Raw genomic sequence first — 22,786 nt, forward strand, 5'->3', positions numbered from 1 at the left:
AACTGGTGTGAGGTGATACCTCATTGTAGTTTTGATTTGCATTTCTCTAATAATTAGTGGTGTTGAGCAGCTTTTCATGTGCTTCTTGGCCATCTGTATGTCTTTGGAGAAACGTCTATTTAGGTCTTCTGCCCATTTTTGGATTGGGTTGTTTGGTTTTTTAATATTGAGCTGCATGAGCTGTTTATATATTTTGGAGATTAATCCTTTGTCCGTTGATTCGTTTGCAAATATTTTCTCCCATTCTGAGCGTTGTCTTTTCATCTTGTTTGTAGTTTCCTTTGCTTTGCAAAAGCTTTTAAGTTTCATTAGGTCCCATTTGTTTATTTTTGTTTTTATTTCCATTACTCTAGGAGGTGGATCAAAAAAGATCTTCCTGTGATTTATGTCAAAGAGTGTTCTTCCTATGTTTTCCTCTAAGAGTTTTATAGTGTCCAGTCTTACATTTAAGTCTTTAATCCATTTTGAGTTTATTTTTGTGTATGGTGTTAGGGAGTGTTCTAATTTCATTCTTTTATATGTAGCTGTCCAGTTTTCCCAGCACCACTTATTGAAGAGACTGTCTTTTCCCCATTGTATATCCTTGCCTCCTTTGTCATAGATTAGTTGACCACAGGTGCATGGGTTTATCTCTGGGCTTTCTATCCTGTTCCATTGATCTATATTTCTGTTTTTGTGCCAGTACCATATTGTCTTGATTACTGTAGCTTTGTAGTATAGTCTGAAGTCAGGGAGTCTGATTCCTCCAGCTCCATTTTTTTCCCTCAGGACTGCTTTGGCTATTTGGGGTCTTTCATGTCTCCATACGAATTTTAAGATTTTTTGTTCTAGTTCTGTAAAAAATGCCATTGGTAATTTGATAGGGATTGCATTGAATCTGTAGATTGCTTTGGGTAGTATAGTCATTTTCACAATGTTGATTCTTTCAATCCAAGAACATGGTATATCTCTCCATTTGTTTGTATCATCTTTAATTTCTTTCATCAGTGTCTTATAGTTTTCTGCATACAGGTCTTTTGTCTTCCTAGGTAGGTTTATTCCTAGGTATTTTATTCTTTTTGTTGCAGTGGTAAATAGGAGTGTTTCCTTAATTTCTCTTTCAGATTTTTCATCATTAGTGTATAGGAGTGCAAGAGATTTCTGTGCATTAATTTTGTATCCTGCAACTTTACCAAATTTATTGATTAGCTCTAGTAGTTTTCTGGTGGCATCTTTTGGATTCTCTATAGTATCATGTCATCTGCAAACAGTGACAGTTTTACTTCTTCTTTTCCAATTGTATTCCTTTTCTTTCTTTTTCTTCTCTGATTGCCATGGCTAGGACTTCCAAAACTATGTTGAATAATAGTGGCGAGAGTGGACATCTTTGTCTTCTTCCTGATCTTAGAGGCAATGCTTTCAGTTTTTCACCATTGAGAATAATGTTTACTGTGCATTTGTCATATATGGCCTTTATTATGTTGATGTAGGTTCCCTCTATGCCCACTTTCTGGAGAGTTTTTTTTATCATAAATGGTGTTGAATTTTGTCAAAAGCTTTTTCTGCATCTATTGAGACGATCATATGGTTTTTATTCTTCAATTTGTTAATATGGTGTATCATATTGATTGATTTGCATATATTGAAGAATCCTTGCATCCCTGGGGTAAATCCTACTTGATCATGGTGTATGATCCTTGTAATGTGTTGTTGGATTCTGTTTGCTAGTATTTTGTTGAGGATTTTTGCATCTATATTCATCAGTGATATTGGTCTGTAATTTTCTTTTTTTTGTAGTATCTTTGTCTGGTTTTCGTATCAGGATGATGGTGGCCTCATAGAATGAGTTTGGGAGTGTTCCTTCCTCTGCAATTTTTTGGAAGAGTTTGAGAAGGATGGGTGTTACCTCTTCTCTAAATGTTTGATAGAATTCACCTGTGAAGCCATCTGGTCCTGGACTTTTGCTTGTTGGAAGATTTTAAATCACAGTTTCAATTTCATTGCTTGTGATTGTTCTGTTCATATTTCTGTTTCTTATTTATTTTTTTTGATGTGGACCATTTTTAAAGTCTTTATTGGATTTGTTACAATATTGCTTCTATTTTATGTCTTGGTTTTTTGGCTGTGAGGCATATGGGATCTTAGCTTCCCAACCAGGGATCGAACCCATACCCCCTGCACTGGAAGGCAAAGTCTTAACCACTGGACTGCCAGGGAAGTCCCCAAGTTATGATAATTTTTTACAGTTGTGTAACTATCAGGACAGTCAAGATATAGAACAGTCCACTCACCCTAAAATGTTTCCTTGTGTCCTTTTATAGACAGGCCCATTCCCCATCCTCAGGCCTAGGCAATTCACTGATCTGCTTTCTGTCATTAGTTTCCGTTTCTATAATTTCATGTAAATGGAATCATATATTATATAATATTTTGTGTTTGATTTATTTCACTTAATATACAATGTTTTTTAGATTCACCAATGTTGTTTTATTAATATTTTGTTCCTTTTTACTGCTGAGTAATATTCCATAGTATGGACACACCACAACTTGTGTATCCATTCACCAACTGATAGACATTTGGGTTGCTTCTAGATCTTGGCTACTAGGAATAATGTTATGTGAACATTGGTGTACACTTCTGTGCCTGTAGTGTACATTTTCATTTCTCTTCGATAAATACGTAAGAGCAGAATCACTGGACAATTATATTTTAAAGAAATTATGAACTCCTTTTATTTTTTTCCTTTTGGGCCACACTGTGCGACATGCAGGATCTTAGTTCCCCCACCAGGGATCGAACCCATGCCACCTGCAGTGGAAGCGTGGAGTCTTAACCACTGGACCTCCAGGGAAGTCCCAGAAATTACGAACCTCTTTTAACATTTCCTACAGTACAAGTCTGCCTCCACTTGCCACCACTCAAAACAACACGACACCAAAAGAAGAAAAAGTCCCTTCTTTTTCTTCCATCCTTGTGTTGCCCCTCTAGCACATTCTGATGTCAGAGTGTAACACTGGCTAGCCCTAGAATAGTGGTCTATAGAGTCTAGTTTAAGTTTTACAATGCAGGACAAAGGAGGATAGGTTTGGAGTTGAGGAGCAATAAATTAAGAACTGGTACATCCTTTATGTCATGTACACAACTGTTACCCTGGGATACTCCTTTACCATCATCTTAATGATTCTCTTTGTATCTTTCCTTGATTCCTGATTTCCTGGATCCTGTGTCATTCTCTCTTTTTTGGTTTAGTTTCCCATTTTGATGGGGTACATTCTTCTGTAGCTTTCTGAAAAAGGGTACATAGGATGTAATTTTTTTGAGACCTTGTAAATATGAAAATAATTTTATTTTGCCTTCAGAATTAATTGATAGTTTGGTTGGACAAAATATTCTAGATTGGAAATCACCTCAGTATATTAAACGTGTTGTTCCATAGTCTTGTAGTTTCCAGTGTTACTCTTGAGGTCCAAAGCCATTCTGATCCTTTGCTGTGACCTGTGTTCTCCTTCTGGAAGCTTATATAATCTTTATCCCCAATGTTTTAAAATTTTACAGTGAGGTACATTGGTGTCAGTCTCTTTTCATTCATTGTGTTATACACATAGTGGGCCCTTTCAATCCGTCGACTTATGTCCTTCAGTTCTGGGAAAGTTTATAGCATTATACTGTGATGATTGCTTCCTTGTTTTCTCTTTCCTTGTTTTCTGAAACTCCTATTATTTATTTGTTGGACTTCTTGAGCTGGTCTTCCTTCTTATCATTTCTCTCTTATTTTCTTCTCTTTTTTGTTCTACATTCTGGGAAATGTTCTCATATTTACTTTTTAAACTAACCTATTGAGTTTTTCACTTCTGCTATTATATTTGTAGTTACCAAAGCCTCTTTTTTACTCCTTTTCAATTATCTTATTCTCATTTCATGCACTTAAGACTTAACAGGCATTCTTCTTTTAAATATATCAATGACAATTCTAATTTTTTCTCCTGGTTTTCCCAAAGAGATTATTGGGCAGACCTGGGGATGGGGAGGCCCTGCATCTAAAACAAGGTGTTGGGCCTCTTGGTGGTAAAGCGTGGCTTGTGCTGCTGACACAGGACCCAGTGGGGCAGTGGTGATCTTGGAGTTGTGGAACTGGTTGATTGCTGGTTGGTGGCACTTGCTGGCTGCCATCTCCTCCACCTTCCTGATCTGCATAGAGTTGGGCCTAGGTGCGAGGCTGGGCACCCATGTCTCAGTAGCACTGGGTGATGGCACCTGCTGCAGTCAAGTCCTGGTACTCCTGGTACATGTTGTGGGTGCCACTGCGAGAGTCATAGTGCAGCCAGATGCTAGAGTTCTTCACCTGAAGGGGAGATTTCTCTAACACTCGTCCACAATAGACAATTTTCCCTGAAGACTTCTTCATCTTCTTCAGCTGAGACACAAAGTACCAGAAGTGGGACTTGGAAACAACATGATTAGGCGCAAAGATTCTCATGTGATAGAGGGGTAGCATGCAGCATTTGGGGGTGGGCAGCAGCGCCCCACCACCTTGTACTCTCGCAGTATGCCTGAGGCCTTCGTGGTGCTCTGTGTGCGCTCGATGCCTCCTGTGAAAAGGCACAATTCTCATTTTTAAAGTTTTTTTTTTTCTAATCCATATTTCATCTTACTCCTCAGAGGTGTTTTTTGGTTGTTGATGTTTGCTTGTTTTTTTCTTTCCTGGTCTCTAGCTTTCTTCAAATTTCTGGTGATCTTTGGTTGCTACTAATATGTAACAGTCATATGCTAAAAGCCTTCCTGGAAATTTTTTTTTTTGAGTGTTTAATTCAAACCTATATTTGCAGTTCCTAAAATGCTGATCCACAGACCACTCTCTTGTTACACATGTGCACCAACGGAAAAGCAAAGAGAGCTCCAGTGTCCCTACAAGAGGAAGAGCTTCTCTTCCAACAGTCTTTAGAAGGCTACACGTGCAGTCCCCGCGCCCGTCCAGGTGGCGATGCAATAATTACACGGCTCGTCCTGCTCGCCTCGGGCCAGCCAGGCCCGCCACTACCTGTTGTAGGCCTGCTCCTTTTTGGACTTCTCCAGGGCCTTGTCCATGGTCTTCTCGTTCTCCCCTCAACCTTTGGGGCAGTACCATTTGCCCTTGGTTTTATGGTTCAGCCCCACGCAGGAGAAGTGGAACCACTTGGGGCACTCGTCATTGTCACAGCCGATCATCTCTCCATAGGAGACCTGATTGCACAGACAGTACGTGGGCTTGTTTGGCTCAGTGGGAAGGTCTGCAGGGGATGCTTCCCTCATGGCTTTGGCCTTGGAGCATTCCTTCTTCTTGGAGGCCTTTGCCTTCTTCTCCTTAGGCATTCCGGAGGTGATGTCATCATGGTCGTGATTTTTAGCTGCGTTGTTGCACTGTCGCTGGGACCACTTGTTGTTGGGCTTTTCTGCCTGCGTGATTGTCTCATTTTTTGACTTACCCTGGCCAGCTTTGCTGTGGCCAGTGGTGTCACTGACCTCTTGATGTGCCTCAAAGAGTTCCACGTGACTGTCCACCTGCCTGGCCCAGTTCTCCACCAGCTCCACCATCTGACTCACGATCTGGATCTTCTCGTCGCCCAGCTCCTGGCTCCGAATCAGGGCCCTCTGAATGCAGTGCATCACTCTCCTCGCCTGGGCGCCGTCCGTCTCCCGCTTGAACTTCTCATGATACTCATCCAGTTCCTACAGGATTTCTTGGTATTTCTCGTCGATCTCCTGCATCAGAGAGACGTTTCTCTGCAGATCGAAAGGCAGAGACTCGATGGAGTCCAGGTAGTCCTCCTCCTAGTTCACCGGGTGGATCTGCTCCCCGTTGGGAGGCTCAACATGGTTTACCGAGGTCCCCGGTGACTCTGCGCGGCTTGCGGCTTTCCGCTTCCTCCGGCCCGCGACCCCTTGGAGCCCCGCGCTGCAAAATGCAAGGCTCCCGCCTGCCAGTGCCACTCACCTGGCCGACCCCGCGCCGCTACATCTGCGAGCCACAGCGCCTGGGCCCGGGGACCGGCACCTGGCGGCGCGCTCTGCGGCCTCAGGCGCGTGGCGGGCGCGGGCGGGCGTGCGGGCGAGCACCACGCCGCCGGGGCCAGGGCCAGGGCCGAGCTGGCGCGGGAAGGGGCGCGCGCCGCCCGCTGCCGCCTTTCCTGGAAATTTTTTGACTGTGGATTCTTGTAGAATTAATTTGGTGGGTCATTTTTTGGAGAACCTCCAATGTCTAATCTCCTGCCTAGAAATTATGAGCCAATATTCTGGAGTCAAAATGGGGAAAGATAGCTTGGGAGTCTTAGTATTCAGTATGTAAATATTTTCTTAGTCTTTGTTTTTCAATAGTATTCTGCCTTCAGCTTTGCTTGGTGTCCTCCAGTGTAGAGACGGTTTTATCCCCCTCAGAGATTAAACTTGGATCTTTGGGGAGGGAGGGGACCTTCTGGTGTCCGTCAGCTGCCTGCTGAGTGTGTGTATGTGGGGGTCAGGATCTAGCAATCCAACTACTTGAACTTTCATCCAACCTTCCTGTTTTTAACCCCACTTTCACCCTACCTCCAGTTCATAAGTCTTTTGAGAGTTTGGCAGCATATTTTAGTTCCTTGGCTTTTCCCATTGTCAGCTTACAAGTCTGTTTTATTTTTATTTATTTTTAATAAATTTATTTATTTTTGGCTGTGTTGGGTCTTCGTTGCTGTGTGCGGGCTTTCTCTAGTTGCGGCGAGCGGGGGCTACTCTTCGTTGCAGTGCGCGGGCTTCTTATTGTGGTGGCTGCTCTCATTGTGGAGCACAGGCTCTAGGCACGCGGGCTTCAGTAGTTGCGGCACGCGGGCTCAGTAGTTGTGGCTCACGGGCTCTAGAGCACAGGCTCAGTAGTTGTGGCGCACGGGCTTAGTTGCTCCGCGGCATGTGGGATCTTCCCGGACCAGGGATCGAACCTGTGTTCCCTGCATTGGCAGGCGGATTCCTAACCATTGCGCCACCAGGGAAGCCCTGCTTTATTTATTTAAATTCAACTTTATCAAGTCTGCTAAATAGGCTGTCATTCACCTATCTGCTTTCCAATTCCAAAATTTTGTTGCATTTGTATCTTCTTCCATTTCTCCTTGTGGAATTTATGCTTCTCCTTGTGGGTTTATGCCTTTTTTTTTTTTTTGGCTGCGTTGTGTCTTCGTTGCTGCACACGGACTTTTTCTCTAGTTGCGGCAGGTGGGAGCTACTCTTCATTACGGTGCGCGGGCTTCTCATTTCAGTGGCTTCTTTTGTCGCAGAGCACTGGCTCTAGGAGCACGTGGGCTCAGTAGTTGTGGCTCGCGGGCTCTAGAGCGCAGCCTCAGTAGTTGTTGCACATGGGCTTAGTTGCTGCACGGTGTGTGGGATCTTCCTGGACCAGAGATCAAACCCATGTCCCCTGCCTTGGCAGGCGGATTCTTAACCACTGTGCCACCAGGGAAATCCCTATGCCTTTTAATTTTTTATTTATTTATTTTAATAAATTTGTTTATTTATTTATTTTTGGCTGTGTTGGGTCTTCGTTGCTGCGCCACCAGGGAAGTCCACCTATGCCTTTTTAAGAACTGTTGTTCTAATTGTTTTTTTGGAAGGAACGAAAATAAATATGGGTGTTAAAGTCATCATCTTTACCTGGAAGCCCTGTCTATCTATCTGTCTACCTATCTATCTTACAATTGCAGAGTATTCCACTGATGGATATGCTAGTTCCCCTTGAGACGAACTTTCAGGTTCCAACTTTTAGCTATTACAAACCATACTGCAGTTAATAACATTAACATTTTGCACATGTAAAAGTATATCTATAGGATTTTAAAAGAAGATATACACAGTGTTTTGTTTGTTTGTTTGTTTTGTGCTGCATTGGGTCTTCATTGCTGCACGTGGGCTTTTTTCGCTCTAGTTGTGGCCAGCGGGGGCTACTCTTCGTTGCAGTACGTGGGCTTCTCATTTCGGTGGTTTCTCTTGTTGCGGAGCATGGGCTCTAGGTGCACGGGCTTCAGTAGTTGTAGCACGTGGGCTCAGTAGTTACGGCACGTGGGCCCTAGAGCGCACGGACTTCAGTAGTTGTGGCTCACGGGCTCTAGAGCTCAGGCTCAATAGTTGCGGCACACAGGCTTAGTTGCTCCGTGGCATGTGGGATCTTCTCAGACCAGGGATCAAACTGGTGTCCCCTGCATTGGCAGGCGGATTCTTAACCACTGTGCCACCAGGGAAGTCCCACAGTTTTTATTATGAAAGATACTGTCAAATTGTTTCTCCATAGAGATGTATCAGTTTACACTCTCCCCCATAATGTACAGAATGTTTCCCTATGCCCTTTTGATCTTTGCCAAAGTCATAGATGAAGAAAGATGTCTATGGGACTTCCCTGGCTGTCCAGTGATTAAGACTCCACACTTCCAATGCAGGGGGCACGGGTTTGATCCCTTGTCGGGGAACTAAGATCCCACATGCTGTGCGGTGGGGCCAAAAAGTAAAAAAAATAAAATAAAGAAAGATATCTCATTTACCTTTAATGTTTATTTCTCTTATTAAAGTGAGATGGAGCATTTTTCATATGTGTAAGAGCTATTTATTTATATTTCCTTTCTTGTGAACTGTTCATCTCCTTTGCCTATGTTTCTACACTGTTACTGATCTTTTTCATAGTTCATTGTAGTAGCTTTTTATAAATGTTATTAGAAAAATTCTACTGTAGCTCAAGATATGACATACATATTCTTTCTAGCTGTTTTTATTTGTATTTGATTTTGCTTTTGGCCCTTTTTTCCTCTGGGTCCCCACCCCCCAACATTGTTTTTCATCTCTAGCAGAACTTAAAAAAAATTTTTTATGTGGTAAAGTATAGGTTTTTCTTTTATGATTTATTGATTTTTTGTAATACTTGGAAAGGTATTCCTCCCATTGAGAATATTAAAACATCATGGTTTCTTTTAGAACATATATAATTTCATTTTTTTATATTTAAATATTTAGTTAATTTTTACTTTATTTTTGTGTAAATTGTGAGATAGGTATTCAGTTTATCTTTTTCCCCAGTTGACTACCCAATGTCCCCAAATCATTTAATGAATATTCTCCCCTTCCTTCCTAATGTAAACTACCCCTTTTATAATGTATATTCTATTGACAATCATAAACTTTTTCTGCATTATTTAAAGGGAGTGTAAATTGAATTATAAAGCAAATGATTATTTTGAAATTATTTACTTATTTTTACATTACAGGAAAGAGTACAAAGAGAAAAATATAAGGATTATGTTTCATCTATGAACATAAATATTCAAAATACATTGAAACACCTTCACGCAGATAGCAGTGGTGGAGGTCCCAAAGCAGAAGATAAGGATAAAAGCCAGTCTAGAAAGCTTCAGAGTTATAAGTCCCATGAAGTCATGTCTAAAGCATGTACAAATGATGATCAAATGAAGACCCTGTTAAAGAGTGCAAATCCAGTTAATGCTTGTTATAGGGAGAGTGGGCAAAATAAGACTTTATGTAAAGCCAATTCAAGCTGCAATCAAAACTTACATGAAGAAACAACCTTTGAAAAAAAGAATTTTGTTTCTCAATCAAGGTATAGTTTAATAATTGTTTCTAACTTTTATTTATTTATTCAGCATTTGTATGTGTGTGTGTAGTACTATGTGCCATACTCTTAAACACTGGGACATAGAAATGATAAGCATGGTTTTAGGAGGAGCCTAATGTAGGAAATGTTGGGAAAGGAGTTTGGATGGGCCAGTATGGGCCAGTTCATCTAGGGCCTTGCATGTAATACTCAAGATTTTCTGTTATAACTTATAGAGTATAGGGAGCCGCTGACGATTTTAGATTGAGTGACACGATCAGATTTGAATTTTAGAAGGGATACTCAGAAAACTTAAACTGAACCTCTGTAGCTGAAATAACAATGCACATATTGATAATCCATCAGCAATTTAGCAAAAGCCAGTTTGTAATTTTAACTTGATAAAAGGGAGTAAGGTGTGATGAAAATCTGGTTTAGGCTTGTCTTTTCATTTGTTCCCTGTACCTCACCTCCAGTATATGTCCTTTCTCGCTCACGGGTAGCCTGTGGGGCTGGACCTGGAATTGCAGCTTTTCTTCCTAAAGCCTTCCTTGTGTTCTGCTCTTCTGATAGTTACTGGGCTAGGAGGGAAACTGAAGAGAATGGTGCTATGTTCTGGGGAGGCTGCAGGGTAAACTAAGTGTTAGACAGATGGATTACATCATCACACCCCCTTTTTCCTTTTCAAAACCGTTCTTCATGTAGTTTTAACCCGATTTCTCAGGGATATAGAATTGGGAAGTAGTGGGATATGCTCTTGGGCCAGCCTTCTTGCCCTTTGGCCCAATGAATTTGTTATTTTCTCTTTTTTGCTCTCCTTCCTTCCTGTTTTCCTCTTTTATAACTTTTTCTTCCATGTTTCTGCTGGCATCAGTATTATTGACCTCTGGAGTCTTGTTTAACTCCACTTTTTTTTTTTTAATTGAAGTAGAGTTGATTTACAATGTTTCAGGTGTACAGCAAAGTGATTCAGTTATATATATACATACACACACACACACATATATATACTTTATCAGATTCTTTTCCATTATATGTTATTACAAGATATTAAATAAAGTTCCCTGTTCTATACTATAGGTCCTTATTGTTTATCTATTTTTTATTATATATAGTAGTTAACTCCGCTTTTAGAAACAAGGCTATAACCATTGCATACCATACTTTGGCAGAATTTGGTAGATTTTGGTAGATCCTGACTCCAGCTCTTTCTGCCTGTCAAACATCAGAATCACACTACTGCTTACGGAAAGATTTGTTCACACACCAAACAATATGTTTACTTTTATTAATCTGGTGTCTATTTTCTTTTAGCGACCATATTTTTAAACATCCAACTCCTATTGCCAAAAACACAAAGCAGCAGTTACCAGTAACAGGTATGACTAAAAATGTTTCTTCTTTGATTGTTCAAGAAAACATATTTAGGTGATTAATATAGCTAAAAGTAATATCTTCCCTCTAACATATAAGCCATGCCTTTGACTCTCTTTCTGGTCTAAATGCCTCAGTCACCTTTTATTGATATCCTTTCTGTATATCCACTAGGATGACTGGAAGTGTAGTACTGTGCTACAGTTTATGAAACTCCTGAGAATTAATAAATCTTATAAACGTCAGGTCCTTTTCACTAATCAGAAATATCTTGCATTTTGCAATTTTTTTCCCCAGATCCATTTACATTATGTTCAGATATAATAAATAAAGAAGTCATTGGTTTTCTAGCAACAGACAATTGTTCCAAAATATTGAAGTATAGATGCTCAGGTAAATATTTTTTTAATTGTAGTTGTTTCATAATTAAAGCTTTATATGATATTAATTAACTAGAATTTGTGATAGTTCTACCTGTGTGATTTAAAATTCATTTCCTTTGGACAAATAACAATCTGGGGTCTCATAAAACACTCAAATTAATACCTTCTATCTGCATTAGTCTGTGTTCCCAATATTTGCTCATATGAATCAATGCAGCTAATACTCTTTTTTTCTTTTTTGAATTTTATTTTATTTATTTTTTTATATAGCAGGTTCTTATTAGTTATCCATTTTATACATATTAGTGTATATATGTCAATCCCAATCTCCCAGTTCATCACAGCACCACCACCTCCCCCCACCGCTTCCCCCCTTGGTGTCCATATGTTTGTTCTCTACATCTGTGTCTCAGTTTCTGCCCTGCAAACCGGTTCAGCAGCTAATACTCTTAAAAAATTACTTTATTATTCTCTTTCTGTCACCATCTATAAGTTTAACTTCACTGAGTAAGGTAAACATTTTTTATATTTTCAGTGAGCCAATAAATAGGTATATATTCTGGATTATGAATAATCCAGAATTCCACAGTGCTTATTCCATCACTTCTTCTCCTTCATATCCCAGTATTTGCTCTTTGTTTACTCTTACTGTTGCACCCTGCTCTTTGGACAAAACTGAGGCTATTCCACATTAGGCTCAAAATATTACTATTCTTCTGTCTTAGATGAAGGGTTTATCTCTTTTACTCTAAAACTGATATCTAGCTATAATCCAAATCCCATCTATGTTTTCTCCCCATTTGATAATAATACTTGTGTAGGCTTTCTCTTTAGTCCTTTTCTATTCATTAACTCCATTTGTCCCACCTTAAACTATGTTCATTTCTCCTCATCTTAAAAAATACCCAAGGGACTTCCCTGGTGGTCTGGTGGTTAAGAATCCGCCTGCCAATGCAGGGGACACAGGTTCGAGCCCTGGTCTGGGAAGATCCCACATGCCGTGGAGCAACTAGCCCGTGTGCCACAACTACTGAGCCTGTGTGCTACAACTACTGAAGCCCGCGCTCCTAGAGCCTGTGCTCGGCAACAAGAGAAGCCACTGCAATGAGAAGCCCGCGCACCGCATGAAGGGTAGCCCCCGCTCGCCGCGACTAGACAAAGCCAGCGCGCAGCAACGAAGACCCAACACAGCCATAAATAAATAAATAAATAATAAAAATAAATTAATTATTTAAAAAATTTTTTTTAAAAACCCAAATACTTTGTGTGATTTGCTATCCCTTCAAGTATTCATCTATTCTTTCTTCCACCGTCTATTACCAGATTCCTGCTCTTGTTCCCTTCTCTTTCAGCATATTCTTTCCCTTCTTAACTCCCTGCAGTCTAGCTTCTTTTATTGCCATTCTACTAAACTTTAATGTTAAAGGTTACCTGAAACCTCTTTTTTAACCCCCAAACCAATGACTTTTTAAAAGATTCTTATTGTCTTTAGTATCTCTGCACTGTCAACTACCATTCCTTGAAATCCTCTCCTCTCATTTGAAAACTATAGTTCCCAAACTGTCCACCCAAGCTCCCTGGGGCTCTGCAGTGAACTCCAAGGGCACTACACAATATTTAAAAATTTATAAGTGAAACACAAAATGGTCAACATCTTTTGGACACCACGTAAACTACTAGCTCAAAGTAGTTCACAGTCTCACCATTAGATTGTACTACATCTCTTTTGATGATGTCACTTTGTGGAGCTGGGTTTTCAGTGGTTGTTGTGATTTTTTTTTAATTAATTATTTATTTATTTTTGGCTACGTTGGGTCTTTGTTGCTGCACGCGGGCTTTCTCTAGTTGTGGCGAGCTGGGGCTACTCTTCGTTGTGGTGCACAGGCTTCTCATTTCGGTGGCTTCTATTGTTGTGGGCATCAGTAATTGTGGCACGTGGGCTCAATAGTTGTGGCTCTCGGGCTCTAGAGCGCAGGCTCAGTAGTTGTGGCACACGGGCTTAGTTGCTCTGTGGCATGTGGGATCTTCCCAGACCAGGGTTCGAACCCGTGTCCCCTGCATTGGCAGGCGGATTCTTAACCATTGCGCCACCAGGGAAGTCCCAGTTGTTGTGATTTTTAAAAAGCAAGCACCACGTGAAAATCAGTGTGGAAAAGGAAATGAGGGTGGCAGTGTCCAGTCTGATTACAAGTTTTGAGAACTTGTGCTGTACCCAATTGTTGCACAAATCCCATTAGGAAATAGCTGTAATTAATAAGAATGAAATACAAATATATATATATTTCAAATTTAGGTCTATTATTTTTTTAAATGGCTACCAACTTGTTAGAACATAAATACGTATTGAGTTGTTTTGGGCCTAACAGAACATTTGGTATTTCTTTTGGCCTACGGGTGCTGTGAAAAAATCACCAAGATCTTTTTTTTTTTTTTTTAAATTTTTTTTTGGCTGTGTTGGGTCTTCATTGTTGCGCGCGGGCTTTCTCTAGTTGCAGTGAGTGGGGGCTACTCTTTGTTGCGGTGCACGGGCTTCTCTTGCTGCAGAGCACGGGCTCTAGGTGCAGGGGCTTTAGTAGTTGTGGCACGTGGGCTCAGTAGTTGTGGCGCACGGGCTTAGTTGCTTCGCGGCATGTGGGATCTTCCTGGACCAGAGATCGAACCCGTGTCTTCTGCATTGGCAGGTGGATTCTTAAGCACTGCGCCACCAGGGAAGTCCCAATCACCAAGATCTTAAAGATGCCACAGAGTGAGACAGTTGGGAACCTCTGGTCAAAAATATTCCAGTTGGTAGAATGGATGCTCTATAACTGTTAACTCCCTTTCATCCCTTAGTTTGTTTGAGATAGTTCCTTCCTAGTTGCTTTGCTCCCTCAGTGACCATTCATTCTGCAGACACTTAGGGAGTGTTTATTCTGCAGCAGGCACTAGAATCAAAGATGAATAGAACTCAGTCCTCACTTCAGGAAGTTTACAGTCTATAAAGCTCTCCATTTTATCACCTTTATTCCTTTATCTTATCTTCCTGCCAAATTTCTACAGATACTCCCCCCAATATATAGTCTACAGCACTTACTCAACTCTGCTGCAGCATTTACTTTTGTGGCATCATCTATCATTTTACCAATGACTTTCAAATCTGTATCTCCACACTTCGCTTCTACCTCGGGTTATAGCGTCATTCTTCCATTTCCAGCTGTACCTAGGACATACTCACTTTAATATTTTGTTATTTCAAGCTTAATGTATTCAAAGCACAACATCTTTCTCCCTCTTAAACTGCCCCCCCTCCAGCCACTCCATTTTTATTAGTGTTGCCATTATTCTTCTGACCCCCCAGATTTCTTTCTTTTTTTTAATTTATTTTTGGCTGTGTTGGGTCTTTGTTGCTGTGCGCGGGCTTTCTCTAGTTGCGGTGAGCGGGGTCTACTCTTCGTTGCAGTGCGCGGGCTTCTCATTGTCGTGGCTTCTCTTGTTGCGGAGCACAGGCTCTAGGCTTGCGGGCTTCAGTAGCTGTGGCACGTGGGCTCAGTAGTTGTGGCTCACGGGCTCTAGAGCTCAGGCTCAGTAGTTGTGGAGCACGAGCTTAGTTGCTCCACGGCATGTGGGATCTTCCCCGGCCAGGGCTCAAACCTGTGTCCCCTGCATTGGCAGGCAGATTCTTAACCACTGTGCCACCAGGGAAGGCCCCCCAGATTTCAAACTTTGAATCATCTATAACTATCTTTTCTCCTTACATCCCCTATTTCTAGTCTATCATATTTGGTTCTTTCTTTCTTTCCCACACAGGCCCCTTTTGCTTCATGCCTAAATTACTAGCAGTCTTTCAGTCTCAAGTCTCACCAACCCCCAAGTAACGTGTATTGCTATTAACTTCTCTTCCTCATATGTGCTTTGTATCATGTCACCATACTAAAGAACCCTCAGTGCTTCTCTGTAACTCACTAAATCGAACTCTCTGCCTGGCTTTCAGAATTGTGTGGAACTTTGTCCTGCTTCCACTTGTTAAATTTTACTGCAACTTGTTCTGTTTAAGTCCACCAGAAATGTGCCATGCTTATTCCAAACTTTGCCATTCGATCCATTACAATAGAATTGTCCTAAACATCTCCCTTACCCCGACAGCTCATTATTCACCAATTTTACCTCAGAAATCTCTGCATTCTCCCTGCAAATGCTGTGTTTCAGAATCCCCTCATTTATCTGGACTGTTTAAGTTACCCCTCAACTGATCCTCTTACCTTCAGTTGAGCTTTCTGTAGACAAATCTTGTCATTTCCCTGCTTAATAAATATCCTTCAGTTCCTCCCATTGACTTGAAGATAGTAGTTAAAAATCCTTAAGATGACTTTCAAGACCGTTTTTTTTTTTTAATTCATTTAAGATTAATACATTTATTTATTTATTTTTTAGCACCTTTAATTATTATTTATTTATTTATTTTTTGGGCTGTGTTGGGTCTTCGTTTCTGTGCGAGGGCTTCCTCTAGCTGCAGCAAGCGGGGGCCACTCTTCAACGTGGTGCGTGGGCCTCTCACTATCGTGGCCTCTCTTGTTGTGGAGCACAGGCTCCAGACGCACAGGCTCAGCAGTTGTGGCTCACGGGCCCAGTTGCTCCGCGGCATGTGGGATCTTCCCAGACCGGGTCTCGAACCCATGTCCCCTGCATTAGCAGGCAGACTCTCAACCACTGCGCCACCAGGGAAGCCCTCAAGACCGTTTTTGACCTGGCCCCTTGCAACCCTTACCAGCCTCAACTTTTCTCCCACAGTTCTCTCATACCTTATACTCCAGCCACACACAGTACCTGTGATTCTCTGAACACACTATGCTTTTTTACTCTTCTGTGCTTTTGCACGTGTTCTTTGTACTTGAAATGTCCTCATCCCTGCCAACTTTCTGCCTGGCTAACTTTTCCTATAGGTGACAGGTGGATAGAGAACTTTATAATGGATGGATGTGGCTAACATTACCTGAACCTACTGATCAATCAATATCATAAAAAGAGAGATAGTCAGACTTTATGTTTCTGTTAATGTGATGCAGTAAGAAGTACACAATACTACCTGTGAGGAGTTCTACTAAAAACAATTGAACCTGAATCTGATCAATCATCTAGATCTAGTTACTAGTTTCTTGGGCACACAGGAATATTTTAAAGGATGCAACTAGGATGTAATCAGCAAAACCCAGCCTTTGGGAAACTGCACATTACAAATGACCCAGGGTCTACAACAAGTAAATGACAAAGAGGAAGAGAGGAGAATTGGTAGATTAAAAGAAACTCAAGAGACATATCAGCTGAGTGTAATGGTGGACCTTGTTTGGATCATGATTCAAATAAACCAACTGTAAAGAGAAAGTTTTGAAATGATGGGGAAATTTGAACACTGACTGGATATTAGATTGTATTAAGCATAATTTTCTTAGGTGTGATAGTGGTTTTGCCATTTAAAAAAATAAAACAAAGTAAGTGTTTTTTTTAAAAAAGTTCTTATCTGTTAAGAATGCATATGAAGTATTTACAGATGAAATGATACTAGAATGCAAATTGCAGCCTTCATAGTCCAGTGTGTACATGGGGGACAGAGCTGAGTAGGTGGGGTAGATAAAATATGACTGGCCATGAGTTAATAATTGTTGAAGCTGGATGATGGATATGTGGTGGGTAATTATACTTTTCTCTTTATTCTCATGTGTTTGAAATGTTCCATAGTAAAACATTACAAAGAAAAAAAAGAAAAAAAAAGACGACTGGGCATAAGGGTCACTTCCTTTGGATATCTTCCCTGATAGTGACTCCTGCTCAGAATTAGGCCAAGGTAGATGCTGCTTTTCTATATCACCATAACTCTGTTCACACCACTATGGCAACACTTATTTCACTGTATTATATTTGTTGTCTTTACTCTCTCACATGACATGACTTGGAGTTTCTTGACGTATTTATAATTAAGTTGCTGATTTCACTTCAGTTACTATCATAAAGATATTTGTTTTCATAAATTTGTTATTAGATATTTTGTAACATCTATACATCACTTTAATTTGTTTTCTTTTAGGTTGCACAGCAGTAGGAAAATCCCTGAATAGCCGAAATTTTAGCAAGCTCTTACACTCTTGCCCATACCAATGTGATCGTCACAAAGTCATTGTGGAAGCTGAAGACAGATATAAAAGTGGACTAAGGAAATCACTTATCTGTAACAAAAGTAATTAATTCAGCAGTTTTAAAACTGTAATTATAGTAAGTCAGAAAGAAAAACAAACACCATATGCTAGCACACATGTATATAGAATCTAAAAAAAAAAAAAAAAGTTTCTGAAGAAACTAGGGGCAGGACAGGAATAAAGACGCAGACATAGAGAATGTACCTGAGGACACGGGGAGGGGGAAGGGTAAGCTGGAACGAAGTGAGCGAGCGGCATGGACATATATACACTACCAAATGTAAAATAGATAGCTAGTGGGAAGCAGCAGCATAGCACAGGGAGATCAGCTCGGTGCTTTGTGATGACCTAGAGGGGTGGGATAGGGAGGGTGGGAGGGAGACGCAAGAGGGAGGAGATATGGGGATATATGTATATGTATAGCTGATTCACTTTGTTATACAGCAGCAACTAACACAATGTAAAGCAATTATACTCCAATAAAGATGTTAAAAAAACACAAAACTGTAATTATAACCATACCTTCTGAACTATGATCTAGAACATTAAGTATATTAAAAGATAAAGGGTAAAATAATGTTGAAAAGAAAATCTGTCTCTGAGCAGCTGTGATTTAAAATGTTCCCAGGGAGTAGATTTAGTCTCTAGTAATTTAAAAATTCATCCTAATCCACCTAAGGATTCCCATTAGAAGGGGGAAAAAGGGAATATCATACTGATGGGATTGATGTGATACTACTCAGATTGATACTCTAAGTACACTAAATGTTTTCTGTATTTTTCAGAAATTCTGCTGACCCCACGTAGAAGACGACAACTCAATAATGAATCTACTACCCCTGGAGGAATAAGTGAATATATTTAATTTTTAAATAAGTATAAATTTCGTATATTCCTGAAAAAGAACAGCTGAATGATTGTTCTCAGTCACATCATTAATGGCTTTTAAATGATAACCCTTTCTTCTGATGAGGGTCATACTTCCTGACAAAAGAGGCTTCCCTCTTCCCTTTTTCATGTTGCTTGCTCATCTGTTACTTTCCAGCTGGGGAAGGGGCAGGAGAAAACTAACATTTATTAAGAACCTCCTATGTGTTAGGTGTTTCATACATGTTATTTGCTTTATTTCGTATAATAACATTGTAAGATAAGCTATTATTTTATTCCCACTTTAATTTGTTTTCTTTTAGGTTGCATAGCAGTAGGAAAATAGCCGAAATTTGCCAATGAGTTGGCAAATGGCAGAACTTAGATTCAGATGCAAGCCTGTCTTTCTCCAGAATTCCCTTTTCTATCCTCTGGATCACTTTTCTATTTTAAGAGCAAAGTTATTCTCCTATGCACAAGTGCTTCAGAAAAATTTTGCGGAAGATTTTGGTTCACATCTGTAGCACTTCAAACAATCAAAATTGAAGAGACAAATAGTATAAACCTTAGAGCCCTGTTTAAAAATTAAAATACTTCTAAACTATGAGTTAATTTACAGGAGTTTTTCTTTAACTAAAGGGTTAATCACCATTTCAGGTTTATCACCATTTCAAATTTATCACAAGACTTAAAGAACATTACCATTATCTTCTGTTCATATGGAATTAGTATGTGCAGAGTAAGACTAAGCAGTTGAGTACACTACTTTTCAAAGTCACCTAGAAATTAGTAATATCTGTAGAGCCATTCTGTTATTTATTGTGAAGACATTTGGACTTGATCCATCCAGGAAACATTTTGCCACATACTTTTGTTTGGCCATTTTCACTGCCAGAACCTTGAAAGAAATTTCAAATTTACTTTTTCTAACTGGGTCTTTTTCTAGGTTAAAATTTCTGCATACAAATTAAAATTAAGCGCAGTACCACTACAGGGTAGCCCACTTTTTGAAGTAATATTTTCTGTAGAAACTGTTAGAAAATGGGTATTTTTCCATAGAAACGTTACAGTTGGAAATCTTTTTGACAAGGAGTTGGCATCAAATTAATAATAGAATTTCTTGAGCAGCATGTCTTAAAAGCAAATATATAACAGCTAAAATTATTCTATAATCATTTTTCATAGTAAAATCATTTGCAGAGCATCATGAAATATACATAATTATGGTTATATATTGATTATACAGAAGGATCCTAAATGCTGCTAAGTCACTTTCAGCTCGTAAATACCTACATCTTTTTTGTAGATTCCAGTTGCTTAGCTAAAATCCAATAGTTAATAAGTTGGCCTGCTTTTTTCAAATTTAGAAAGGCATCTTGAGGAGGTAGTGATTAGATTGGTCTTATATCTCTTTTACAAGCAGGCCAGGAATATTTGATGTACTGCCATTTTTCCCCCTCTTAATAAATTTCCCTTTCATACTAGAGACGTTCATCACCTTTCATTTGGTTATAGGTTACACTCAAATTTGAGACTCTTCGTTTGAGAAGGGACCATTTGCAGCATCTAAGTATTTAAAGAGCCTTGGGGGCAAGGCTCTCTTTTAGGATGGATTGATAATCTTGAGAGGGTTTGAAAAATAAGAGTTTCTAGGAAGGCTTCCCTGGTGGCGCAGTGGTTGAGAATCTGCCTGCCAGTGCAGGGAACACGGGTTCGAGCCCTGGTCTGGGAAGATCCCACATGCCGCGGAGCGACTAGGCCCGTGAGCCACAATTGCTGAGCCTGCACGTCTGGAGCCTGTGCTCCGCAACGAGAGAGACCGCGATAGTGAGAGGCCCGCGCACCGCGATGAAGAGTGGCCCCCACTCGCCGCAACTAGAGAAAGCCCTCGCACAGAAACGAAGACCCAACACAGCCATAAATAAATAAATAAATAAAATTTAAAAAAAAATTTTTTTTAAATGGTAAGTTTAAAAAAAAAAAAAAAGAGTCTCTAGGACTGAACCCTCTTGCCTATTTTTCCCTGCTTTTTTCTAATGACCAATCAGTATTAGGAGGAGCACTGAAGAAGTCACAGAAGGGAGTCTTGTGGTGTAGAGAGCTGTTTCCTTCTTCTAGGCTGCCAACTATGCTGCTGTGGTAACCTTTGAGGTATTTGGCACAGATGCTAATTTAAGCGTAGAAGTCAGACGGCAACTGCAGGGGAAAAGTGGGGATTGGCTCTACATGAACAACCTCAGGACCCAATATCTTGAATGTTATAATAACCCATCTGGTCCTGATTATAATGAGTTCAAATCATTTAGCAAGTGAAGTTGAAATCATCTATTTCTCGGATAACCACAGTTTTCCAGTAGACCCAAGTAAGAAGTAACTTCATTGATAAATTTTAAAACAGTTTTTACCGGTAGTAACATTTTTATGTCAACAAATATTTATTGATCACCTACTATGTGTCAGACACTGTCTTAGGCACTGGGGACACATGGTGAGTAAAACAGACAAAAATCCCAGTCTTCATGGAGCCTGCATTCTAAGGAATACCATTAAGTAATATTTAGACATTATTTTCATTGATTTCTTGGCCTTCTGCTGGTAAGATTTTTCCCTCCTGCTTTAAAAGATCTGAACTATGGCTTCTATCTCAGGATAGATGGACTAACAGTCATGACATGCAAAGGCAAGATTTTAGAAGGTTGTCCCAGCATCGCTATTCAAGGTCCTACTAAAGTAAATAGCAGCCTTAATTGGAAATACAAAAACTCTTCCTCATCAGCATCTACCCACAATGATAACGTGCATTAACAGTGAATTAAAAAGCTTAAGGGACTTCCCCGGTGGTCCAGTGGTTAAGAATCCGCCTTCCAACACAGGGGATGCGGATTCTATTCTATGAAGTTATGGAGCCCTTTGGGAAGACTGTATCTGTAAGATAGGTAAGCTGTTTGTTAACTGTCCTCACAGGAATGTTGAGAGAATTAACAATCAAATGTTTATAAAATTTTGTGTTTCTTGATTGAAGGATTTTGCGAATATTATTGCAATAGGATTGTTACAATTATTGAAGAGATCACAGTGATAGCATCTAGTTTAATAGTAGGCACTCAGTTTTGTTTTGTTTTAATTGAAGTGGATTTCTATATGATGAGTAGTCCAGGCATGATGTTTTCTCACTGTGTAATCCATATCCTTAGAATAAGTTAGGCATTTATTTGGGTCTCAAGAACTCTTTCTTCAGCAAGTACTAATATATTCTACAATTCTCATTAATTACAGAAAAAAGAAGAATTCGTAAAAACTTTACTGAAGAAGAAGTAAATTACCTTTTCAATGGAGTTAAGAAAATGGGAAATCACTGGAATTTAATTTTGTGGTCTTTCCCCTTTCAGCAAGGACGGAAGGCTGTCGACCTTGCTCACAAATACCACAAGCTGACCAAACGCCCCAAGTGTGTGGCTCCTTGACTGGAAGAAGACTTGTCAGTTTTTAGTTTGATATCTTAAAATACAGTGTGTTGAAAATATAAAATTTAAAATATTCTTATAAACTCTTATGAGACAGGAAATGTGGCAATGGGGATACTGTTTTAATTACTTTTTGTGATGCTGTAGCTCATCAAACTATTAAAATAATTTATAAAACAAATACACTTTTGGATTTCCCTGGTGGTCCAGTGGTTAAGACTCCACGCTTTCAATGCAGGGGACATGGGTTTGATTCCTGGTCGGGGAACGAAGATCCCACATGCCTCGCAGCACGGCCAAAACAACAACAACAAAAATTGTTTAAAACAACTTTTTATTGTTTGCTTTTAAGTTAGTTTTCTTCTAGTTGGAAACCAAACTACTAGATCTCAAACTTCTATTTTTCTTACTCTTTTTATATTCCATCATGCTGATGCATCCTCCATTATACCTAAAATGCTGTTGCTATGGCAAAGTGATCAAGTATCAGGGCATGAAAGCTCAGTTGTGCTTATGTACTCATTGGGTCACTGCTTCATGTCATTCTTATAAATACCAAAGGGTATTTCCCTATAAGCATGTATTCTTTCACCCTTTCAGATCATGACTATGTCTACTTAGATAAAGCAGAATTTTTATTAAATATCTTTTATTCTGATCCACAATGAAAATTCCAGAGGGTTAATAAGCAGAAAAATTTTAAGCATGAGAATAATTTACAATTAGGAAAATTCTTTGCATCATTTAAAGTGTGAATGACTCTAGTCCATTATCTGTCAGTATTTCCTAAGCACTATGGGGATGATTTAAATGGTCTGCTGGGTTATTTTGATGTGTATTTCTCAAGATGTGTGAATGTAGTTTTAGGTCAAGGGGGAAAACATTTTGTCTGTTGCCTCAGCCTTACTGGCAATAGTTGCTTTTTTTTTTTTATTGATTGGAAATTATCTATGTAAC

At 39.7% G+C, this 22,786-nt stretch overlaps 1 protein-coding gene and 2 pseudogenes across 1 annotated transcript in view; 1 reads left to right on the forward strand and 2 right to left on the reverse strand.

The window, feature by feature from the left end:
* The window catches only part of TERB1 (telomere repeat binding bouquet formation protein 1), a 44,235-nt gene extending 22,356 nt beyond the window's left edge, over positions 1 to 21,879 (forward strand). The window contains exons 12-17 of the mRNA XM_068528923.1: positions 9,231 to 9,580; positions 10,889 to 10,953; positions 11,246 to 11,341; positions 17,390 to 17,539; positions 18,284 to 18,349; positions 21,642 to 21,879. Coding sequence (XP_068385024.1) covers positions 9,231 to 9,580; positions 10,889 to 10,953; positions 11,246 to 11,341; positions 17,390 to 17,539; positions 18,284 to 18,349; positions 21,642 to 21,829 — 915 coding nt within the window. The 3' untranslated portion in view covers positions 21,830 to 21,879. The remainder of the gene's footprint in view (positions 1 to 9,230; positions 9,581 to 10,888; positions 10,954 to 11,245; positions 11,342 to 17,389; positions 17,540 to 18,283; positions 18,350 to 21,641) is intronic.
* LOC137753526 (large ribosomal subunit protein eL20 pseudogene) lies at positions 4,020 to 4,850 on the reverse strand (annotated as a pseudogene).
* On the reverse strand, positions 4,891 to 6,579 carry LOC137753527 (inhibitor of growth protein 1 pseudogene; annotated as a pseudogene).
* Positions 21,880 to 22,786: the final 907 nt, after the last annotated feature.

Source organism: Eschrichtius robustus, chromosome 19 (genome assembly GCF_028021215.1).
Source record: "Eschrichtius robustus isolate mEscRob2 chromosome 19, mEscRob2.pri, whole genome shotgun sequence".
Classification (NCBI taxonomy): Eukaryota; Metazoa; Chordata; class Mammalia; order Artiodactyla; family Eschrichtiidae; genus Eschrichtius; species Eschrichtius robustus.